Source organism: Harmonia axyridis, chromosome 3 (assembly GCF_914767665.1).
Source record: "Harmonia axyridis chromosome 3, icHarAxyr1.1, whole genome shotgun sequence".
Taxonomy (NCBI): Eukaryota; Metazoa; Arthropoda; class Insecta; order Coleoptera; family Coccinellidae; genus Harmonia; species Harmonia axyridis.
Genome location: NC_059503.1, coordinates 22,925,593 through 22,951,259, shown reverse-complemented (window position 1 = coordinate 22,951,259; position 25,667 = coordinate 22,925,593). Strand labels below are relative to the sequence as shown.

At 32.8% G+C, this 25,667-nt stretch overlaps 2 protein-coding genes across 9 annotated transcripts; one reads left to right on the top strand and one right to left on the bottom strand.

Moving 5' to 3' along the window:
• Positions 1-5,697: 5,697 nt before the first annotated feature.
• Positions 5,698-7,714, bottom strand: LOC123674712 (charged multivesicular body protein 5). Its single transcript, XM_045609709.1, has 4 exons — positions 7,502-7,714; positions 7,110-7,427; positions 6,818-7,045; positions 5,698-5,932 (listed from the first exon to the last, which is right to left on the bottom strand). The coding sequence occupies exons 1-4, from the start codon at positions 7,568-7,570 to the stop codon at positions 5,879-5,881; spliced, it is 669 nt and encodes a 222-aa protein (XP_045465665.1). The 5' UTR covers positions 7,571-7,714; the 3' UTR covers positions 5,698-5,878.
• A 217-nt stretch (positions 7,715-7,931) lies between these two features.
• LOC123674707 (chromatin assembly factor 1 subunit A) lies at positions 7,932-22,353 on the top strand. Of its 8 annotated transcripts, XM_045609702.1 has the most exons (4): positions 7,932-8,266; positions 8,392-8,456; positions 8,733-8,860; positions 20,257-22,353. In XM_045609702.1, the coding sequence occupies exons 3-4, from the start codon at positions 8,733-8,735 to the stop codon at positions 22,100-22,102; spliced, it is 1,974 nt and encodes a 657-aa protein (XP_045465658.1). In that variant the 5' UTR covers positions 7,932-8,266; positions 8,392-8,456; the 3' UTR covers positions 22,103-22,353. The 8 variants fall into 8 exon arrangements, with proteins under 8 accessions (XP_045465658.1, XP_045465651.1, XP_045465653.1 ...); XM_045609695.1 differs by lacking the exon at positions 8,392-8,456 and having other exon boundaries at positions 7,935-8,266; XM_045609697.1 differs by lacking the exons at positions 7,932-8,266; positions 8,392-8,456 and adding an exon at positions 8,497-8,675.
• The last annotated feature ends 3,314 nt before the right edge of the window (positions 22,354-25,667 follow it).

Genomic DNA, 25,667 nt, shown 5'->3' with positions numbered 1-25,667 from the left:
TAGCAGTGTCAAATGCTATATCGAAAGTGGGAAACAAAAGCGTAGAGGTCAATGTTCTCCAATCAAATCCAGTGAAGTTGTCGAAAAAAGAACTTAATAAGTCTTCTATTTGGAATTTACAAGTTCTGGAAATTCCAGGACCTGGATTCTGGACCAACTATTATTGGAGGGGAAGTCTGATCCAATAAAATTCTGCAAAAATTGTCAACATTTCACGCCGGTTTTTTCACTTCTTTCCTTAGCGTTGCGTCGACGTATGCAGCGCAGCGTCTCAGTTCAACATTCCTAATGGATCCGAAGAAATTTTTCTTTAACTGTTTGATGAAACTTTAGGTAGACATAAAAGAAGCAGCAATTTCAGGATTCCATTTAGAACCAATTGAAATGATTGATATTAAAAATAATAATACAATAAATAATAACAGTTGCCCATTCATTTGCTCCCCGAAATTTATAATTTCAATGTTTATCCCGTATGATCGGTCATTCTTCTACCAGGAAGATGAGTAAATCTATTTTGATATCGTTTACGCTCATGCTCATGTTCAGATTGAAAATGTTAAACTGGTCTATTTTGCATCAAACAGCTATTAAATGCTGCGAATACAATGCACTGCCACCAAAATAAATTATTAAAGTATTACTGCCAGTAAGCCAGTCATATTCTTCATTCCATGTATTTTGAAACCCCCTGATTTGATTTTCCGACCCCAACCATTGTCACAAGACATTCACTTAGAACAGAACAGGGGCGGATTCAGACGATGTTTGAGGGGGGGGGCATAGAAAGTCACGGCTCATATAGGTTAGCAAAATAGCGGAAATTTTTGTTGAAACCTACTGGATCAAGTGTTTTTTTATAGAAATATGGATTTAAGTAAATCATATCATATTCAGTTTTCAAAATTTTTGTAGGTCAAAAACAAGTTCAAAAAAAATTTCACATATTTCATAAATATATGTAAATTCATTTCATAAGAAAAGCGCAAGAAAGTATAAGGTGTAGTAAAAAGATAACCATTATTTTTGCATGAAGAACAAGGTTTCAATTACCATTGTTAGAATGATCCAATTCGGGTTGCTGTTTCGTTCGATAACTAATGGTTCCAAGTTAACAGTTGTAATTTAGGGGAACAGCTCTTCGTAGATAATTCTCTGTCAATCTCACTAAACACACAGCAAAACCTTCCTGGTCGTTTTCCGAAGGCTCACCGCGTTTCGACCACGACCGTTTTTGCTTGAGGTTGTCATAAATGATCCACTTTTCATCACCAGGTACCAAGCGTTTCAAAAATGGGTCTATTTTGTTGAGATTCTGCAGTGATTCGCTGTGGAAATTCGGTCCATGCGGTTTTTTGCGTTAGCTCGTGTGGTATCCATACATCTAGCATCTTCTTGAGATCAGCCTGATCCGAACTGTTTATTGTACAGTCTTAATCTCTTCAGCAATCGAAACTGGATTCGACATGTCCATGGTTTTTTCGATATTTTCGACAATTGGCCTCAGGGCCGCCGCCAGACATTTTAGCTCCCCGGCGAAATAAAATTTCACCGCCCGTTTTGGCTTATTTATCTGAATTTTCTTCGAAGGAGCCTCTGTTATTCCTCTCATCAGGCATCTTTTCAATTTTATATGAAATCGTATTTTTCAACTCAAAATCTTATTGTCAAATTTATCAAAACGCCCTACATTGTTTAAAAGCATGACGCTCTGTTTATAAATCTGTAGAAAAAAAAACGACATAGTTCTTAAAGGTGCAACAAGTCTTGTTTTATCAACTGAATTTGCGCCCCGGCAAAATGTCTGGTATGCCGCTCCTGGCGGCGGCCCTGATTTGCCTTCCAGTGGTGCATCTTGGACAACAAAATTACCGGAACGGAATCGAAGAAACCAAAATTGTACATGATTGGCTATTACAGTATCAGGTCCAAAAACACTATTTACATTTTCAGTCGCCCGACTAGTATTTTTGTCTTTATCTAAGAAAAACTATAAAATTTAGCGTATTTCCTTTTTGCTAGTGTCCATCTTTGTGGCGGGCTCAAACTTAACTGAGCCAACTGATCACAAAACTGTCAGAATGTTTTTGGGGTGCAAAATCTCACATTTCTAACGCCATTGAGTGAAACCCGATCAGACTCGTACAACACAAGATACAGATAACTAAAACCATCTATTGGAAAAATAATGAATTCCTTTTTAATACACCTATGAAATAAGAACATATGATCAAATATTAAAAATTTAATAACAAATTCAAGTCTCCTATTTTTTTCACTAGCGTATATTTGTATACCTAATATTTTCAACATTAAGACTGCTGCAAATGGTTCTATGTATACCTAAGCATTAATGCCAATACATTTAACCATTCTAGATCATATCCAATTTTTCACCTTTGTGAGTGCCCACGCATATTTTTCGATTTTTCAGGACACATTTTTATATGTATAAAGTCCGCGAGGGGGGGCATGCCCCCCCCCCTGTATCCGCCCTTGGAACAGAAACAGGTCGCTTTACTTCTTTAATTATTTATAATTTAAATTAGACATAATTAAAGAAAAAATTTATTTGAAACAAGCCTCGATCCGCGGTCATCTCTTCTATAGGACCGAAGGGCGCATTCTGCACTATTCGGGTTTGTCTCCGTTTTTGAAAAGACGAGAACGATCATTCATATGAGAACAATTATCCTCATATGAATGACCGAGAGAGTCTCTTGGGCGGAGATCGCTGGATTGCCTAACTGAAGAATCCATCAGCGATCTCGGGACGAAACACACAATCCTTAGGGAGAGGGTAAATTTGGCTCGAGAACGTCTCGCCAAAACTTCATTGAGCCCATAGAGAAAGGAGGAATTTGTCTATGATTGAGCCTAAACCACAGTATAGGAACTATACATCAGTAGTAACAGTCTCGATAAAATGAACTGAAATTTTGTTCTTATCGGGAATTCGGGCATTCCTCCCAGCGCAGGAGGAAGCCACTAGGATCTTCATTCATTTGAGCGGGAATTCAAAAGTATATTAGAATTTTCGTATATATCTTAAGATTTTCAATGAGGAGAGTGGCTTTGGAAGTCATTTTTTCAGTATTTTTGAATTTCATGTACCAATGGTTAGTATATTTATTATAGTGACACTAGAAATAAGGACGTATTTCATAATTATCTCATACAAATTGTATATTTTTTCCTCTAAAATACTTTTCAATAAATCAATGAAACTTTTATCATTAACATTTGGCTTGCAACTAATATTTGATGAATTCTTTTCAAGTAATTCCGTTCCTATAATAATTCCATATTATAAATACCAATTTCCCATAAAAGCTTTTTAACAAAAAAGCAGAATCGATTTAGAAATATTGTCATGAAGAAAGTACTGGAAATTAATATGTTATTACGTACAATTAAGGCTTTAGGGTCGGTGTCATACAATAATACCTGAAGTAGAACTGAATATCGTAGGTAATTATTGTAATTTGGTTAACCTTAGCAGATACCTATCAAAAAAGTTCCGAAATCGGTTTAGATATGTCGAAGGTATGAGGACAAAAAACATCAGTTGAATTGAAAATCTTTTCCTTTTTTACAGGTCATTTATAAATATTGACTTAGCCAAATAACTTAGTTGTTTTTGTCACCCATGTTTACTCCTAGTTTTCTTACTAAAATTTGAGAGAAGGGTCTTGATTGGAGGTATTATTTTAACTTGTCAGAGATTTTTGAAAACAATTAAAGACAAACATATTATGAGAAGAGAGAATATATTCTTCGTTTATACATATACCTTAATAATATATCAAATGAAATCTTGTTTTATCACACAAATATATCGATATACCTAATCAATAGAAATCTTTTTTTTGAATTAATACTGTTGTTTCGACAATTAAACACGCTGCATTGCTTCACCATTTTGAATAAATCAATAAGTAATTGAAATTTTGGAAATTCAAAATTAACAAACGAATGTTTACTTGGTAAAACATAACAAGGTAAAATGAGTACAGTCCATTCAGGAATTATTAACATCGAAGTAGGCCTTGAACGTCTAGTCACGGCTTTATTTCTGGTTACAAAAATTCTTAGAATATAAATATTATATAATGAACTTATTAATGTTCTAAGCAAAAATTACACTAAAAATTGCTATGGTTTATCATAGAAATAACCAGTTTAAATTATTTTCATCATTTTTGGATCCGAAAGATCCTGAATTTTCGAAATTACGAAGGGACGCATACAGTCATGATTTCATAACTTGAAATTCAGATTATATAACGTAAAAATATAGTGAAATGCTATCTCATTTCAGAGAAATCCAATGAAGAGATATCTATTCATTTAAGAGTCGCCCATGAAAGATCCCATTGAAGATCATTAAAATATGCATATTCCTTTTCACCAAAGGTTCTTCAAAAATTGTTGCATTACTGATGGACACTGGATACCAACCTGCATGCTAAATTCTTATCAAATAACTCTTATGGATCATTTTAACTGTGGTGTCTAAACTGGTGAAGAAAACAGAAAAAACTGGTTGATAAATTTAAATAGTGTAGCTTATTGAATGGAAGAGCCATATCATAATAAGACAGAAAAAAAATTCAAAGAATCCATTTAGTATATGAAATATTTTGACATCACAGTTGTACTATAACTTTCAAAATTGGAACCAATTTATCAGCCGATGTGTAAATTACTTTCTAAAGTCACTATTTATTGAATTTTTTTGCGATATTTTCTATGGTTCTGGATGCCAGATCAACATGAAATATATTCAAATGTAAATTTTCATTTCAGTGCTGTGTTTACGGAACCCCTAGTGGGATTTTGCCATTTAAAAAACTTATTTCAATTTTCTAGGTCATTATGTTCAAAAGTTATCGTCTATACGGACGGATTCATCATTAGTGAGTCATACATTGTGATGAAATGATAGAGCGATTTGTTCTGGGAAGGAGTGCTCAAAAACTTTATTATTTCTTCCCACATAATAGCTATTGAATTTTTGGAAATTGCGGTACTCAGCAATATTGAGTACCTACTTTCAAAATAAACATAATAATATTATTTTTCAATGTTCAATTGTTCATTGAAATAACATTGATAAGTAGTTGTAACTTACACTGAACGTTCCTAAAAAAAATTTGAAAAATCACAGGCAGATTTTGTTCCCTCTTGCAAGCAACAAATCAATTTACCTCATTTCTTTGGCAGATGAACTTTTTTATTAAGGCACTATAAAGTACTTATAGTAAGTTTCGAATCCATTATTGGTGTTGACACTTATTAACCCCAAGGATGTCTGATTTATCGACTGATTATTTTGAAAGGAAATGTTTATGAGAATATAATAATAACCGTCTTTATTAGGCGAAAGACAGAATAATGTTGGCTTCTTACTAAAATGTCAACATTTCGGGTAAAATGTACTGAATTAATATTATTAACAAAACCACTTTGCAACTTTTCACTTTTGTAAATTGAAAAACAATGTTATTGCACAACAACACGAGTTCATTAATGCTAGGACCTGTTGAACCGAACTACTTTGCAACTTTCCAATTCTGAATTCTTTTTATGCAACTTAATTTATTAGAAAAGTTGTAGAGTAGTTCAATTCAACAGGCCCCATTTTCTGAAAAATTGTTTTTCTTGGAAGTTACTAAGGTTTAACAGAAAATCCTCTCAGTTAGAATATATATTCGAACAATTTATAGATATATAACTGTAAAAATAATCTAAAAAATTCTTGAAACACATAACAAATTTTAAATAATCTCTTTGTAGATACTTAGAATTAGCACATTCATAACTACTTTAAAAAATGTGAAAAGCAGAAAAGCTGTTTAGTCTCTTAAATCTATGATTAATGTGTATTTGTAATTTGGGGCAATCCGAATTCATCAACAGGAACGCCATCCTGCAAAATAAAATAATAACATTAACAACAATTTTTCTCCAACTTCTATTATTGCATCTCAATAATAATGACATTCAAATAAGCATCATACTTAAATTTTGTTAGGATCACTTAAATTATAAACTTCCCACTATATTCTATTCATATCTTCATTGATTATTGGAAACTTCTCAATGAAAAAATATTGAAATTGTTTTCAAGAAAACGAAACATATTTTTTTTATTCTTATTTCACTATTTTATTTGGGTTAAGAAAATCATATAGATAGACTATAACTACAAATACTAGATTGTTCAGCCAGGAGGCGAAGACGAAAAGGAAGACCCAAGAAGAATTGCTTACTTACAAGGTGTCAAGAAATTCATGAGTGGAAGAAACATATCGAAAAACAACTGTCAAGATAGGAAAGAATGAAAGTTGGGTCGTAAGACACTACAACCAGGAAATGATTGAACGATATGATATCTCCAGAAAAAGGAAATGGAATTGATAAACTTCAATATTTCTTAATACAAATAGGTTTACCTGGGAAATTGGGGAAATTTATTCAGAACAGAACAGATGGCAGGCCAAGTTAATTTTAGAAATGAGATGAATGTTCAAAGGCCATTATATGAAAGCACTATCAAGAAGTATAAATGGAAGGAAATTTTGGGAACCAGAATTGGGCAATACATAGTTTCATATGAAATTTACTTGCATTTTAAAATGTATTTAAGTATTGGAGCTTCCGAACAGATTGTAATTACAACTGAAACTAGTTATGAACTAGTGAACCCTGATGATTTTCTACATTAAAATAATCATATTTTGAATGATTTATTCAGGTTATGATATTCAGAAATATTATATCACAGGTTATCGAAGCTCAACTGAAACTTTACCTTATTTTTGTTAGTTGCAGCTTCAGGTTTGTTGCTTGGTGCTTCAGGGGCATTTAATACATTATCTAAATAACTAGTATCGTCATCTAAGGCCATTTCATCCCCCAGAGCTTCCAGTTCTGCGTTCAATTCATCTTCATCAAGTTCAGGGGTGTTGTAACTCCTTCCTAGAGCTTCTTGTACTTCATTAGCTTGTTCCATCATATCAGCCAATTCATCTTGGACATCCTAAAAAAATCATATATCTATCAATTTAAAATCACTCTTCAATCAGTTGAATTAGTCACCACACCTCTATATCATCAATGTTTATCTTCTTGAATTCTTTTTTCATTTGAGTCATACCATCTTTCATGGCTACGACTGTGGCATGAGTATCTTTCAATGCTTGGTTGGCGTAATTCGCTTGTTCCATGTTGAACGATTGACCCCTTAAATTATCAAGCTGTTGTTCATACATTTTTTTCTGTTTCAAAATTCTAAGAGCCTTAGCTTTTACAGCGTTCTTGCCTGGTCCTTCTCGCATTTTCGACATCTGGTCTCTGAATTTTCTCAAGTCATTTTCAAGGACTTGAATTTTTTTTTCAACTGATTCAGCTCGTGCATCAACCTATAAGCGATATTGCAAATGAAAAGAGTGATCTTTTATGGAAAAGAAATATTTCAAATGATTGTAAGACGTACTCCTTTTATACAATCATCAATACTTGGGCCGGGTTCTTTAGGTTTAGCTTTACCAAATAATCTGTTCATTTTGATTTGTTAAAAGATTTTTCTAAAATAATGATTTTTTGTGGTAATCCAAATTAAATTTAAGGATGAAATACAAGCACTATAAGTTGATGAAGGTTTTCCCATAAATTTTTGTTTTGACAAGAGGACATTATACTTCGTTAATCTATGGACATTAATGACAGATGTTAATTCTCCGAATTTGACAACTAAAATCATTGTTTCTTTAACAGAAATTTCTACTTTGAAAATATGATTATTATTATTAAGATGATGATGAAGTATTTTATTTCAATAGAAAGCTAATATTTTCAGAAAACAACTGATTTCTATTCAGCAAATTATAAAAAAAGAAGAATTCCAGTCACAGAACGTTGTAATCGACGTTCTTTATTTGATGAAACTTTAATGATTTTCTTTAATAAAACCCGCGCTTTCCAGTTGATTTTTGTATTAAACGTTTGTCTAACAGTGCAAATAATTCTCTGGAGTTGGATCTACTGCAGATCATTTAGTTTTCCACTCATGATTTTCTATTTGAAGGAGCAGTCGACGACATCACGCATATTCACATGAACCTGTCGTGAGGTTGGATCAATGTTTAGTTTGTCTTTCAGTGGTCCATTAATTCAAGGCTCAGCTGAAAGAACTTGGAATTGTATAAATCAAATCACAAATTTGGTGTGGTACAAATTCAATAATTTGAGGCAAACAATTGTAAGTTGAGATACGTAGAGAGAATAATTTTATCATTTTTTCAGATAGGCGTTCATTAGTAATGCATAATTGGCGCCATCAAATGCATCATGGCGGCCGTGTAAACTGAACATTCCTTTTTACAGAGAATCGCAGATTATTCAAATCAAAGATTTTATTTACTAAGACCTCACTAGAACAATTTTTACAAGTAAGCTGAGATTGAATCAACTGTTAAGTGTCGTATGCCACAGATTTTAATGCTAACGTCAATGTCCCCTTGTTTGTTAATTCTTAATTTTTTTGAGTCTGATGCAAATACCTGGTTTCGTTATAATAAGCTAGTTTTATCATCCAACGAAATTTGAAATTAGTTTTGGATATGTCAATTGCTTTGGAATACATCATATATTATGAAGATGTGAACATTGTTGTAAATTTCTTAGTTTCATAAAGGAATTTTTGCAATTATGATATAAATTTTTAGATGCCAAGACAAAGGAGAAAACACCATTCCAGGTCTAGATCTCGATCTCATTCCCATGATAAAGACCGTGATGCCAAAAGGAGAAAGTTAGAAATATATGACAGCCCGAACCATAAGAGATCAGTAAGGTATGTACACAGTGCTTGATAATAGTAAAAGTTAGATTACAGTAATATACATTGATGCTCACTGCTTTGGATTCGATTTTGAGGTTATGGTTTCCAATTTAAGCTATTTGAGAATTAAATTAAGTTGAGGTTTTTGGCTACTTTCAAGTTTCTATTTTTGAGCTTTTATACGGAAAACTGATTATCAACCTATTGATGAATGAATTATTATTTTGTCATATATATATATATACACGAAAGCTTGCCATTCAAAGCCCAAAACTTGAGAATTGAAAGATTTTACGAACATCCCAATCTCAAAGTATTTAACTTGTTGATTTTCTATTCCTCTGATTTTCATTGAAACTTCTCTACAAACAAATTATAACTTGTCAAATTATTCAGTAGTGACATATAATCGGAGAGCACATACTGAATTACAATCGCCGAGGTGAAAATGATGTTCCGTTGACATATAATTTCTGTTTCGGCTTATTCGACTCATCTTGAAATTGAAAATTGTGTTTTTCAGTTCTTCTTCAGCCTTTGCTCATCTACTCCTGAATTCATTTTTTTTCTTGTTAAATATCATCAAGCATCTTCTTTTTTCAATTGGCAGGATTTGGATGTTCTAACAAGATTATTGTTACTTCCTTCTGGAGTTCAAGATTGGTTTTTTATATTTGATGATTACATAAAAATTGTTACATTGATACCTTTCCTTCTCAAGTTGAAGAATAGTTTTTTATTTATTTTGTTATGAAAGATTTAAATATGATCTGCCTGATTCTTTCAAAATTTCTGTTGATTGTAATTATAAAAAAGTTATTCCCTTATTCCCTATATTTACAGCTTGATGGTTTCTATATTGATGATTTTGTTGTAAATTAGTTCATTACTTTCAACAATGTACAGGCATTAAGAAAATAGTTTTTACGTTTTTATCTAGTTTAATTGTTTTTTCACCTCACGTTTCGTCTACAAACCTGAAAAATATGATTCATTCAAATGGAGTTGTTTTCTTTTTGACTTCTCCGATTCCGCCAATATTCTCCTTGACAAATTGATATCCTTCTTGGGTTAGGATGGAAAGACTGATGATGGTTTAAATTTTTTTGTGAGAGGTTGGGTGTTGGTAGACATTGGCCTTTTTTTTTGTGTGATGCTCTCTACTCAAAAAAAATCTGCTGGTATTATTGAATCAGTTTGGTCCCTGTCTTGGCTGGGGATTTTTTACATGTATGGTTAATAGATGACGCTATATGCTATATGAACCTTGTAACAAGAAAATGGTGCATTTCATCGATATCTTCAACATCGACCAAAGAATAGTTTCTGACCATTAAGTGCTAGGGTCAGTCTGTTTCTGGCGGTCCTGAAGACTTATCAGGTAGTTGTTGAAAACAAATAGTCATCTATATTTGTATTGACTCTTTTTCAAAAAGGTATCAGAATCTACACATAATACTAAAAACAGATACACTTTTTCCAAAACCAGACCTACTCGCTCTTCATTGCAAGTCGACTGGTGACGCGGAAAACAATGCTCCATAAAATTGTGAGAGTTGCCAATATGGAAGGTAGAGATAAGGAAATCAGTCTATTATTGTATAAGTGTTGAGATAGTGTCCAGCGGAAATGGAAAATAGGAGGAGCTAGTGTAGCTAGAGGTTAACCAATCCAAAAAGGCAAACATGCTTTATCTCTATCGGTACTTTTTGATCTTTCTCTGTAGCTACACTAGCGCCACCAATTTAGGTCAGTTCAATGGACACTTTTTGAAACTTTTATTTTCCTTCCTTCTACCCTCCATAAGTAGGTAACAATGGAATAGCTTACGCTTTAACTACTGTGACTTGATAAAATACAGTAACGACATTACATTCAAATTTAACCATAAAATATGGCAAATGGTGTAAATGTGGTAAACGGGGAATGTGAACAAAAAGCCGCCATTTTTTGGCTAAAAAACCGGCAGCCAATCAAAAATGGGATCACTCGTGTCGCCACTGTGTTTTATCAAGTAACTAGCTTTGCAGAAGCTGCCGAACCTTGGAACAGGTACCCGGTTTACGTTTCAAGACCTTTTTATTTATTTACATATCTCGTCCAACTCTTTTATTACATGTCAGCCTTTATCAGGGCCCCCGCAAGGGACATAAACGTCCGCGTGCGGAACATATTTTGGCGCCCCTTAAAAGGGGGAGGTGGAGAAAAGCACTGCTGGATAATTTTTTTTTGTTTTGTTGAGAATTTAGTGTGGAATGGTTGAAAATCTATCAGCAACCTTCATTGCCTTAAGAACTTTATGGTGTTAGTTGTAACATAATACATTTTAAATGTGTTTCAAAACTTAAGCTGTATTCTATAAATTATTCATAAAGGCATAAACATTTAATTAGGATCAATCCAGAAATTGAATGGATGTTTTTCGAGATTTGGCTGTTGCAAATTTTTTTATATAATCAATCAATCAATTTTATCGAGTATCTCTTGCTCTATATCTAAGATTGCCAATCCAGAAAATCTTTCTTATGACATGGTAGACTTCAAATAGTTTTCAATTATTTTTAATTTAGTTAATGATCTCTCACCAGAAGCAACAGACACAGGTAATGGGAGAAGGATTCTTGAGGCAATACTAAGATTCGGTATAGAAGAAGTAAGATTATTTTCAAAAATATATTGTTGAATTTCAAGAGGATTTTTTTCGAAAACCTTAGGTCCATCGGTTCTTCATGCGGTCTATAAGAGGTTTTGGCGCCCTTTTAGAGTGGCGCCCGCGTGCGGTGCACGCGTTGCACGCGCGGTTGCAGGGGTCCTGGCCTTTATGATTGTGGATAATGTCAGAAATTGAAAATGTGTTTTTCGAGCCTGATCTGTTATTTCACAATCATTCCTCAAATAGCGGGCCAGTTCAACGTCTTTTCAATGTTTTTTCACTCACGTACGTAAAACTATGAAAACCAAGACCGAGCGTAATTTTTCCGCCTTTAAATTGACCTTGTTGTAACAACCGCCTTAGGATGGCGTGCATCTCCTGAAATGGGAGGAATAGACCGCGTGGGCATCCGTGGACAGACGTGGTGACTCGATGTATAGTTATTCCAATATTAAATGTCATTGTTTGAGTTTCAAGTTACTGACCTCTCGATAACAAGGACGTCAACCCTGATGGAAAAACCAAATTTTCGAAAAAAAAAATTGACCGAGTCTTCGTCACTACCCTCCTCTCTCTTTCTGAGCGCTCGTCGCTGAACAGATCTGTCATGATTTTATCAAAATGTCTATAATTTTGCACTTATAATAATAATAATCTTTATTTCTGACTCTTAATCAACAAATGTTGGTGTCAGAGCCTTTGTAAATTGTTACAAAAATAAACTTTAAATTCTAATATATATAACACATAATTTTTTATGAGATCCTAGTTATTTTTTACATACATTTTAAGGTTTTTAACAAATTTGTAATCGTCATTATTTTCCACTATGTTCCCTGGTATTCTATTATAATATGCTGCAGTACTCCTATATACTGGCGAATCTTGTGCCTTGGTTGTTCTGGCAAATCTATTTCTCAGGGCCTCTTGCTTTCTTATCTGATAACTATTACATTCTTTCACTTGTTTAAGTTCTATTAAAGTTTTCAGTCTTCTGTTTTTCTCTTTGTAAATAAGTTTTACCTGTTCAAAGATCTTCAATTGTTCTATATTCATAATTGTTGAGTCCTTATATAGCTGTTCAGTTGGTGTTCGGTAATTCAGCATGTATATCGTTTTAACTGCTTTGTTCTGGGTCCTCTGTAGTCTATTCATTATATAATCTGGTGCATCACCCCAGCATGGCAGAAGATATCTAAGTTGCGGTTCTATAAAGCTGTTATAAAGTAATTTTTGTCCTTCGCAATTTAGTAAGTGAGCACTTTTTCTGATTGCTCCCACCATGGGTGAAATTCTAGCTATTACGCCTTCTATATGATTGTTCCATGTCATATCCTTTGTTATCTTCAGTCCCAGGTAATTGTATTCACTAACTTCTTTCAATTTTTTGTTATTTAAATATATCTCTAAATCTATCTTTTTTTTGTTCTTCTGTTTTATGATCATATAAACAGTTTTTTCTACATTCACACTTAATTTATTATTGCACAGCCATTCAAAATATAAATCTAGATCACAGTTTATTATCGTTTCCAACTCTTCAACATCACTGCCTGACATGACTAGTACGGTATCGTCCGCATACATGAAATATTACTTACTTAGATGTTAAATAACAATTTCAAGCTTTCTTCAAAATTCCGTCTTGATCGCATAGTCAAGACCAGAATGAATTGATGATCGAAAAAAATTACCTAATCTCTCCGTTGCACGTTGGCACGTTTCAACGTGTCAAATTTTAAGTGATCACATTATCAGACCCATATAAATTACAGCAGAATATCGAAAAAAAAAATGACGTGATGTCAAGAGCTTTCCTCAATTGGCGCCAGTGAAATATATTAAAACTAGTATTTAATAATCAGGTCGTCATTTCCTGCAAAAATTTTTAATTACACACTATTCCCATCTCCTTATTTTGCGGTTTATGAAAGTTTCAACTTCTAGGTAAGTGCTCACAGAAGTGAACCGATGTTTTCATAAAGCGAGGTATTGGTTAATACATCATTTTCTACAAGCTCTATGACATAATTCTCATAATTCTGAACATTTCTCCCAAAAAAATAGGTTCGATAGGTTTTCGTTTAGAATTTGAAATAATTTATTTTCATGTTTCAATTAAAAATGGGCCGATTAACGAAAGTACCAGTTGATATAACAACTAGAATTTTTTCGATGGTTACTTCAACAACATTCACAAAACAATAGATTTATTTCGTTTGCACTTCACTATTATCACCAATCATAAAGTATATGCAAAATTCATAAGCCTACACGAAAACGATTTCTGCAACGTTTTGATGTCAGCGTTTGGAATTAGACCTTTTTTACATCATTAATGATCCAGAGTTCAGCATTTTTTGAAATGATATCATTACACAGAGAGACACGAATAGCTGCTTGGTGAAATAAAAATATCCCGAATAAATGGATATATTAATGGGGTCATGGCTACCGCGTTCACCGGATCTCAATCCGTTAGATTTTTATTTATTTTAAAATCACATATCATCAACAAATACTTGATAGAATTCAAAATGCAGTAAACCAAATAAGGAACGATCCAAATCTGAGGCTTGAGTTCAAGTTGAAGGTGGACATTTCGAACAATTTTTATTGTTGAGGGAGGCTGATACAATGTTCAAAGTTCAAACATATTTCTAAAAATATTTTTTTCAATAAAAAAGAAATAAATAAAATGTTTCCATAAAATGAAATTTTTGTAACTAAACGAAAACGAATCCGATATATATTCATAGGAAAAAGAGTTCAGATTCAAGAACGCCCTGTACATATTATTGTTATAGTTTGTGGAGTATGGCGTAAACGAATTGAGGACAAAATAATTCCTGCGAAATTCATATCGTTTTCAAGGTTGGCTGGTTGGGTATAATTTTATTTAATTCAGCTATCAGTAAAGTACCCGACAAAAGGTTTATTGTACTTTCAATGAAAACTGAGCATATCATCATTTTCTTTATCTACTCACAAAATTATTATTTCTTTGTGATGCATCACCAAGGAAACGTGAATTGAATTTGTTTATCGATTGTGTATCGACAGTTTTCAGTTGCTCGTGCATTATTCTGTTATCGCAATTTTCCTTTTTCTCAAATACATAATTAATACCTTCAAAAATTTCCCGTTTCATATGTTCATTTCCCATGCGAAATAATCATCAATTTTGTTTATTTATAGTTTTATATTTCCCCTCTCTCAACGTAACCGATCGTTCTAACATTACCAAAGAAGGTAATCTCAACATTCTAGTTATGCAATTTCTCTGCATTGTTTGTGTATGTGCCAACAAGTGGCTAATATCACACTTGAAACGATTGTGTGTGTGTGAAGTTCAAACAAGGAAACAATCCAATTTGCAAATGTTATCATAAAGATTCATCTCGCTCTGATTTAGCCTATTTTTCATCGGAGATCTCCCACACCTTGAGGGGGCAAAAGTAACAGTTTCTTTTCATGCAAGCGTTAATTTTTCGTGACTTTGATTGACAGCGAAGTCGTTTAGATATGCGAAAATTGATTTTGAAATTGCGGTTAACGCTCTGTACAATCCCACATTGATTTCCAAAAGAAATTAGGGAACATGATTTGTCTAAATACATATGTTTAATTCTCGAAATTTATACTGTCAATTTCTTTTCGAAATTTGTCAAGAAGCCCACGTGGTCTTGTAGTAAATAAAGAATCTTTCTTTGGCTCCTCTATCCCTGGATCTTACGTTTATTTTTAAACCGTAAGGCGATCCACCTTGATCTGATTTATAATCGGAAAATGTTGGGAAATTGAAATATTTCTGATATCTTTGCATCTTGTTTTTAATTTTAATTTTCCCTATGATCAAAGAATACCGAAAAAAAATTATATACCTAATATTTCGCTTATCACAAATTCGACAAAGTTGAGGAATTTGGGTGTCGATATTAAATAACAGTTTCAAGTTTCTTGCAAAATTTTAAAAATCAAGGAGAAAAAAAATATCCAAATTTCTTCATCAATGTATAACCTAAAAAATTAGTATTAATACTAAGATTCAGTACCTATTGATATTTTTCTACGAATTATCTTCTTGTCATCGTTTTAGTAATACAGTAATTTTCTATATTCAACCTACAACAATTTCACTTGGTGTATTCATTGATAAATACTTTAACGAGAAAATATAGTCCCGTTTGTTTTATGTTAATTTGTTATGCTAATTTTATCTGCATATCTAACATATTTCCGAACCTGTTGTTTATTCACTACGATTCCGTATATCTGTCGCGTTTGTGTATATTTTAAGTAGAAAATTCCGATTACATTTTATCTGGTCAGAACTGTAACTTGGCTTCAATTATGATTATTACAACGGGTTACCAATTGCTAGACTAAATGCTGTAGCATGTTGAGTGTGCTCATAATTTCGATTAATTATTTAATTTATTGATTAATTATTATAACTATTTGAAGTTGAAGGATGAAACGTTTCCAACAATTTTTGGAGTTGATCAAATGAATTTTCATCTTTTTTTGCATGGAATTTTTTTAATTGAAATTCTAATCATTATTTCTTGACAACTTTTATACAATTTTGCATCAGAATAAAATAACGATAAATTTGCTGGATGGCAATCTAAACGTAGTACACCTGTACCAGACATCTGTCAGAAATTAGCCCAGAAATAGAAATAAATAAGGGGTCATAATAGACTCGGAAAAATCTATTGTAATAAGGGGTTAAAAATTATTCTTCTGCTTTGGCTTCAATTCAATATATTTTGAAAAATTTTCCATAAAATTCTAGGGTGGTCTGAAATAACCTTTCCAAAAATCGATCGAGTATAATGAAGCGTTAACCGTAAAATTAATATTTGATCACTTTCTCCGATTGGCTGCTACACTTGACTGGATTCACGTTACTTTTCCTCCTTTTTTTTTTGTTCTCCGAAGTTGGGTGCAACTGACATTGGTTTCGTGCGAATGTCATGCTCCCCTCGAGTTTACGGTTGTCGAAACGTCGTCGCCTGGCCTCCAGCACCAGCTCGAGTAGTACGGTGTTACTTTCAGTACCGCTTTAACCTTTACGCAGTTCGAAATTCGGAAAATAGGAAGAAGGTAGAGTGACCAATCGCGACGTCGAAAAATACCAGTGTTTGCGATTTTTTTCTATGAGCTCCTTTCACGGTGGTGTTGTGGGGAAAATCGATTGAAATCTTTGTCATACTGTGTTGCTTTTTTTTGGTGCAGGTCTGATAATTTCAGGAGGATTAATTGAATTTTTTGGTCTATAGCAGGAGCTTTTCCCTTATAAAATATGCTGAAGTAGTGGCTCGAAATGTCTAGAAGTTCCGTGTGTTTTTTTAAATTTTCCATTACATTGACTTCTCGGAAAATGTTTTTTCCCCCCATTTTTCATATAAGAAATTTCTTGTCGTCCCATAACAAATGCTGAGATAATCATTGAATCGAATGTGAAATTCAAATGAAAAACATTCTCATTTTGAACCTATTGATATATCACCCTCGAAATTAAAAAAAAAACGATAATAAAAGAATTAATTTTATTGAAGGGAACATATGTTCTGAAACTTCCGGTGGACTTTTGTAATGCCAATGGCAAGTTAATCGATAATTATTAGTAGAATGAAACTGAGAGAACTCAGTTCAAAAATTATCTGCATTGAGCAAACTTGAAATTATTGACGATAATATAATATAATATTTTCATCCCCTGGTTCTATTGTATTCTTATTCATCAAGTCAGTATAATTTGGGTTAAGTTCAAATTAATCATGCATAAATTTTCATTCCGATTGTATTCGATACTAAAAAGAATCATTTGCTTTTTAATGGAAACTGTAATAGCTAGCGACATTAAATTTTGCTAGACGATTTTGTTGAATTGCATTAATTATTTTTGAAAATAATTTGAGATAATGTATGGAAAAATTATGGAATAAAAATATAAGAAATGTGAGGTGGAAATTAAAATTAATATTTCTTGCCTAGTTATTTTTCAAAATTCATTTTATCAGTATGCTGATATTGAGGAATAAATAAAATATTTTGGAGCAATTTGAAATATCGGTTTTTCCAGAATAGGCAATATACATTCATTTGAATTGTTACTGGCAAACCTTCCACATTAGAAAAATCATGGATCGATATAAATATCGCCTAGTTATATAAATAATGGCATATGTGACCTAGATTGTCCATGTCCAAACTATGCATCCAATCGAAATATTCCAAGTTTCAACTACATATTATGAATTAATTTATTCATCCATTTATGGGTACTCTTAAAAGGCGCTAATCGAGTCTACGACATTGGTAACAATGAGACGTAAAAAGCTGAACGCTTAAGAACTTCCATCTGAAACGTTGAGTCATTACTATTAAACCGGTGTTTTTGTAAGTGCTTTCTTTATGTTATAAATGGTTATTGTCAGAATAAAAAACTTCGAAAACAATATTTTCCTTCGGAAAAAATTAATTACATCGATACAATTAGGAAAAAATTTTCAAAAATTTTAGTATCGCATTAGTGTTGATTCAATTTTGAAGTGGCAAAATTGTATGTAATTTGTAAATTATCACATTGTATACACGACTCGATGTTGGTCAGTTCCCGCGATCTTTCTCGGCTGGGTGTTAGTTCAGAGTGGACGACTTTGAAAAAGAGATGGCTGTGACCTTGTTCCTAAAAAATAGAGGTTGCCTGCGTGCACCGCTGTCTATGTACTTTATTCCAAATACAGTCATTTCAGGGCTTTAAATAGTCGGTTAATAAGCCCATTGCATGGGACATTTTACATATATGTTACACGTGTTATTAACCCAGATTTTAATCGATATATTCTTTCGCTATGGTTCCACTTTGTAATGATTGGGTTTATCCTGTAAAGTCAAAATTCACTAGAAAAAAATATGCAGATCTGGTTCAAGTTCTAAGTCAAAAAATATTGGAAAATGGTTTTTGAAACACAAACATCTTTAGTCAGTTCTTAGTGCTACTTCTATTTTATACCTTCTGTTCACTCACAAAAAACATTGGCCAAAAGTTGTTTATTTTAATTTTGGAAAATGAAAAAACCCACCTTAGCCGTGTCAGGCTAGTATAGTAGAGGCAAATTTCTTTAAGGAAGAAGCAAATTCAATAACCTTCATTTCACAAATTCGGTCTTTGTCCATTAATCATGTGAAATTTGCTGTGCATTTGGATTTTCATTTGCATTGCTAAATTTAGGAAATTTCTTCGTTCCATCTTTCTTAATAAAAATCTTAGAAAACACTATAATAACAAATTCGAGAGCACTAATTAAGCTCATACACTATTCTAGAGGACAGTCAACTTATAGTTTAAAAAAATATTTGCGTCAACAATCTAGTTTTTTCCAATCGTTACTTTCTTGACAAAATATTCTTTCTACAATGGGTTAAAATGATAGCTATTCAAACCAGTGAACCAGCACATAATGCAGCAGATGGATTTAACTTTTTGTACGTTAGGTTTCCTATTGTTGGTTTGTTTAATTTAAAAACACAATTCTGGGATTTGAAAAAGATCTCCTGGACATTAAAAATTTACCAACTGAATTCATTATACATGAGTACATTACATGTTTTGAATTTTCTGGAACTATGTATCATGAACCACTGATACATATGAAAAAGCATTTTTGTATAAGCGAATTTCTTTCCGCTATTTATTGGTTTTTCGATATTAGTATTTTTAATATTTCATTGAGAAAGTTTTTAATTGAGAACAAACTCGCTTATAAGAACTGAGTATTCTCTAAAATCTTCCTCTTGATACTCTTCAACAGGTGCTCATTACCTATATTCATGTCTGTCGTCGATATGTATTCCGAACTTATCTTCCCCTTCGACATGAAATTTCTGTAGTGAAATCAATGGAAATAAGAATGTGAGATTTTTGTCCCAAGTTCTGTGTTGTGTACTGTTTTTGTGATCAGATTCAAAATGACTTACGCCATTCATTATGATTACGACATGATGTCGAGAATATCAACTCAAGAAAGCTTCCTGCAAAATTTCAATCGTCTGCGGCTTGAGACGTCTAGAGAACAGCCAGTACTATATGTAACCATGGCAACTTGGATACCCCAATGCAATGTGTACCATCACATTATCGAGTATGTATCATTCGTATCGTTTCTTATATTAGTTAATCCAAAATACAGTACTTCATTAGGAACATTTTATAACAACTGCGTAGAGTTGAACTAATAAGATGTATCTAACTTTATTTTAATGAAAGTTGATTAGTATAATTTATTTATATATATATTTCATGTGAGGCATACATATAAAAACTACTTTTGTGTCAAGATTCGTAGGTTCGTTTACGAGAAAACTGCGGTGTAGTTGAATTCAATTAGTTATTGTCCTTCGTATATAACATTTACTATATCAAAAGGTATTCATTGTATTTTCGGCAGAGGCTCTTTGATTTTCCTCTTTCGTGTAATTATATTGTTAGTGTAAGTGCATGTAAAGAGTTTTATTGAACAAATCAGTTCCTGTGGGTTATCATTTCCTCTTAAGACCGAAATAGATTTTATTTGTCAAGAAGACAAGATCAGGTAGGTACGTGAAACAATGTAAATATTTGAGTGAAATCTAAATTTTCCTTAAATTTCGTTTTGTTCTAGTATTTATTTTGGTCTCTAGATGGAGCTGATGACTTGCAGGCGTCTTGGGTATATCATCTATATCGGAGTCTTTTTTGCAGCCCTCCGATCAACCCAATACATGAAGAAAATCCATCTAAGGCTGAAGATCAAGTTGAAACTTCGATGTGTGAGGAAGATAGGGCTTCTGTCTCTAGTGATGTAATCGTTTTGGTAGATTCCGGTTCAGAATGCGGTTCAAGAAATACATCCCCTACAAAAGTACAAAAATCAGTAGAAGAAAATGAAGTTACACTGAAAGATTCGAACGTCACACCTAAAAAAAACTCAAAGGATTCTAATATGGATTGTGATAACGATATCTTAAAAAATGAATTAACAAAAGGAAGTGTACAACAAATTATTCAAGATAAAACCCCGACCAGACGGCTCACACCGAAACAATTGGAAAAAAGGTTAGAATCTGAGAAGAAACGGCAAATGAAAGAGAAGGAGAAAGAAGAACGTGAAAGACAAAAACAATTAGAAAAAGAACAGAAAGAAACGGAAAAGCAAAAAAAGAAGGAACAAAAATTAAAAGAAATAGAGCAAAAACAGAAAGAAAAAGAAGAAAAGGAAGAGCAGAAGCGGCAAGAAAAAGAATTGAAATTAAAGCAAAAAGAAGAAGAAAAAATGCGCAAACAGCAAGAAATAGATGAAAAAAATAAGGAAAAACTCAAAGAAGAGGAGAAAAAACAGAAAGCAGCTGCAGCTTTCGTTAGTTTCTTTGTACCTAAAAAATTCAATAATGCCGAGGATAAGAAAAACGAAGAAACAACCTCTGCTTTTATGCCCTTCGAAGTAAAATGTGATATGAAATTACCACCCCCTAGAAGGGAGCCTCTAACCACTGATGAAAAAAAATTATTGGAAAAGTTAATACAACATAATGAAACGCAATATTCGTATATTAAAGATTTGAAAAAATCAAAATCAAATATACGAAGATGTCCAAGAACTTGGGTCAATAAAGATTCGGATGAGGTCATTATAATAGAAGATGAAATATTGCTTGGTGAAACAATTTGTGAAGAACAACCTAAATCAGAAAAAATGCGGGTGAAGTTACTGCAATTCCACGAAAATCAAAGGCCAGCTTATTATGGAACCTGGAGGAAAAAATCTAAAAATATCAGAGGCAGAAAGCCTTGGGGTAAAGAAGATCTATTTGATTATGAGGTAGACTCCGACGATGACTGGGAAGAAGAAGAACAAGGAGAGAACTTAGAAGTTCTGTCTGATGATGAGAAAGAAAATGAGCCTGAAAACGACGATTATGAGGTTGACAATGATTTCTTTGTACCTCATGGACATCTTAGCGACGACGAAGTTGACGACGAAGAATTTTCTAAACTTTCTCCCGAATCGCAAAAACAAAAATTGAAATTACTAAAAGATGAATTCGATGAAGACATCAAATCTAAGACACAAAAAATTAAACCTAGATCAATTGGTTGCATATGGTACAATAAAATTGGTGATAATATTGATAAGGCAATAGACAAATATCTTCGTCCATTTAATATTATAACATCTGGCCGAATTGAAATAAAAAAGAGAGATCTCGAATCAATTGATGGAAATCCACAGAAAAAGAAGAGAGTGACCAAGCCACTACCCGAAAATCTCATGCAAGTATTAGCAAAACTAGTGCATGGAAATATAAAAAAACGTGAAAAATTGGTTACGGAATTTTTGGAATATATACATACAAATAATGTAGGTTTGGAATTGTCGAAAACCAACATTTCGAAACAAATATCACAAATCGCCAAATGGAGTTTTAATGTTGGAATAAAAGCTTACTGCTGGATTGTTAGTGAAGACGTAGCTGACAAATATAAAATTGATTATGTGCTGCCTAATATACAAGATACTGTTGAAAATAGCTTAAATAATACTAAGTGAAATATTGTTTCATTATCACATATCTATTTGTATTTTGTTATATTGAATGTAATATTGCATTTCAATAAGAGGCTCAAGATCAACATCCTTTTGTTGTTGCATTTCAGTGCCTTATATATGTGACTGGTGCCTTATTGCAAATTGTTTTCGTTTTCCAGTTCCTTAAAAATTTACTGTTGTGAATTTATTAAATAAATTTTCTATGTTCACTCAATTTTTTTTATCTCTAAATATACGACAAATAATTGTTATCGAATTATTTATTCTATGTAACTCCTTTGTTTATATCCAATATATTTTCCAGCATCTGCATTAATTATTGCAAAATGTCATTTTTATTCTTTAATTTCACAAATAGATCATTTTATCAAGTACTTACTTAGAAATTGAAAGTTGAGAAAATGAATCGATAGACGAATATAGGTACAATTATTTTAATTTAAAAAGAAAAATCCTTCTCAAGTCATCCAGAATTGAATTAATAACTATTTGTTAACCGCAAATTAGATCAATTAATGTATGTGTATCAGTTAATTTTGTCAACTGAAACAATTTGAAATACGTTATCTACTAACGAATTATTTCTCATATAACCACAACTTTCCTTTATCTATTTATAATGATGAACCTAAAGCACAACCATTCAATTTTATTTCAAATTAGGATAATATGATAATTTCTGACGCTAAGTATACTATGTTTTTAAGCCATCCCTCATGATTTGGAATACAAAGCAATGAGTCTGTTTCATATCTGGAAAAGGATTGTCATACAAATTGTTTTGATTATAGCAGCCAGAGGGCGCATAGATCGAGGCAATACGAAAGGGGTTCCAGTGCAGAGCGCCGCTATAAACGAAGTCACCGCAGGTCTCCAACGTCGAAGAAACGGCATCGCCATCGTCATGAGAGGTCGTCATCTCGTAAGAATCGCTCCAGAAGATCTCGTACGTCCGGACAGGTCAGTATATTTATCTTTGCTGGATTCAATGAGTAAGAGACCATGGACGGTAAGATTATTGATCGACAATACATTTCTGATGATTTGATTGTGGACGGAAGTTACTGCCATCGAAACACTATTGAGTTTGGTATTGACAAAGATTTTTTATTAGGGTGTTATGAAAAACAGTACGATGTTGGGGTTTTGATGAATTCCGTTAAATTGGGGATCGCACTATCAAAATATAGAGCGTAATGTGGACGAAACAGTATTTGAACTGAAAATTTTCCTTTTGTATATTAAAGCAAATTGATCATACCATGTATGAGCAGATCATTTAAAAATATTTGGTTCTTTCGGATTATTGTTATTATAGATATTAAGAATGTGATGCGAGTCTGGAATACTTGAAAGATGTTTCAATTTAATATTACCAATAAGGCTGAAGGACCTTAGATTAACACCAATAACAATACCTTTGCTACAAGTTATGCATTTTGCTATAAGCTGTGACACTTAATGTTCGTCAACTATAGATATATCATGACAGCTGACATGGCGCGCAATTTGAATCTTGCAGTCTTACTGATTGAAAAATTTCTCTGACGAATGAATTTTTTCATTTTTTTTTTAACTGTCTCATTTCAATTATCTATTGTATATCCGTATTTAAGACGATCTCAAGTACGGAGTATCGTCCATGGTAACGGGCTTTAGAGATCAATAAAATCTAGAATTTTACGCAATTCATAATTTCATATCTTTCAATTTTGGTTCAACTGACACTTACTCCATCTTCTACGTTGGATTTGGAGAAAATGGTTAATTTCCCTTCATTATTTGCGAAAACCATCGGTTTCTACACTGCAATACTTCATCACGTTCAGAACCTGATCCATGCATTTTAACGGCTAAAAAAGCGCTCGATTGAATGAAAATATTTCTCGAAATTGAGGCAAAAAGTTAGTGAATACGTGTACGGGGAAGGAGATGCTTAATTAATATTCAGTACTACAGTAATAGTTTCGAACTTGATGTAAAATATACATTCTATACGCAAAAAATACCAGCAAGTTCAGTGCGTTGAATTTTTTTTCAGACCAAATTTTTTTTTTATTTAGAGCCGGATATGATTTTATCCAGGACGAACGCGTCCTCAAATTTGATTCTGGCCGCCCGTCCGTAAACAGAACAATTCTTGAATGATGCGTTTAAGTTCTATGATTAGCAAAATCCGTTAAGGGATTCCGTAAATGTGGCCGTTCGAAATTTTGTTTTTCTGTTAAATTTTAAACCACTGATTCGATCGAGATGCGCAATTGGCGTATGAGTGAACGTGCGCTCACAAGCTCCACTTCGCGTCAGTAATTTCCTCATTTCTATTATGCAATAATCCGCATTTCTGAATGATTCTGGGTATTCTTTGAGGAAGAAGAAAATCGGAGTGGATAATTTTGAGCCATTACATTTTTCTTGAGAACCGCGAATCCCCTCTATGTCTTGTATCTATGAAAACTTCTTGGCATTTCCATTGTTTGTTATTCTCGAACAAATCATAGCCAGAAGGGTATTGCCCAACATCTTCCTTTGGTCAGGATCTTTCGTAATTCTCGAATAACAATTGATTGACTCACTTAACTTGGCGATGTGTGGCGAGTGAATCAGGATATTTCTAAATTTAGTACGTTAGCGAACGTTTTTCCTCTCAAAATGTAGCTACGCCTTGTGTGAAATCGCTATTTTTAATGTACACAGACAACACTGTAACCCCCATATCGTTATTTCTCGTTAGAAAACGTCTCATATTTTCCCACGGACTTCCTCTGGTTCTGATATAAGTTAGATTATTCCGAAATGGATATTTCGATTCGTGCAGTTTCAAAAATAGACCATTTCCCGTCAGTCGACATTCGCATTTTCACACGATCAGGAATTTATGATTAATAAAGTCGCCAGCTTTATAGCGGATTGTTTGATTTTCTCATCTGGCAAAATCAACTTAAGCATTTACTGTTATTATACATTCTATTTTCTCGAATGATTCTACAAGATCGTTATTGCAAAAAAAAAAATGTTTAATTGAAATTAAATCAATTTTCAGGTAAAAAGAAAAATCTTTTTCTATAAACAATAAAATTTGTAGCATGAAGTAACAGTTCCAATTTTGAGTCTGTTTTATTATTTCCTCATTGAAAAAACTAATGATTATTTTGGTAAAGTTTTGAAATAGGCTTACGAAAATTATGTTTTTTTCCTTTTTGCACGATAGGACTTTAGTAAGTTACGCTGTTTGTTCTGAGAATGACTAAATATTCATTGAAATAATGCACATTCATTGAAATAATGAAATAATTCACCAACAATTAGAATTCAATTCATTCAATATTGAAAATGTACAATTATTACAATTGCTGATGGAAATACTTTTATATTCCTACACAGCATTGACATTAAAGCCACGAATGATTATTTTAATATTTTTGATAATTATTTTGTAGTTTAAGTAAAAAAGTGTGTCTATCGTGCAAAAAACGCTGTATTTCGAACGTCAAGGATTACCGATCTCAGACAATAAGTGAATTGGAGTCGTCGCTGCGCTCCTCTAAGCTATTGTCTCCGATCG

Bases quoted from the DNA above. Each gene is read 5' to 3' on its own strand.
- LOC123674707 (XM_045609695.1), top strand. From the start codon at position 8,147: ATGTTTAGTTTGTCTTTCAGTGGTCCATTAATTCAAGGCTCAGCTGAA. The intron at 8,267-8,732 runs GTAAGTTGAGAT...ATAAATTTTTAG, and splicing joins ATAATTTGAGGCAAACAATT to ATGCCAAGACAAAGGAGAAA. The intron at 8,861-20,256 runs GTATGTACACAG...TCTTTTTTGCAG, and splicing joins AACCATAAGAGATCAGTAAG to CCCTCCGATCAACCCAATAC.
- LOC123674712 (XM_045609709.1), bottom strand. From the start codon at position 7,570: ATGAACAGATTATTTGGTAAAGCTAAACCTAAAGAACCCGGCCCAAGT. The intron at 7,428-7,501 runs GTACGTCTTACA...TATCGCTTATAG, and splicing joins TTGATGATTGTATAAAAGGA to GTTGATGCACGAGCTGAATC. The intron at 7,046-7,109 runs GTGTGGTGACTA...TGATTTTTTTAG, and splicing joins TAAACATTGATGATATAGAG to GATGTCCAAGATGAATTGGC.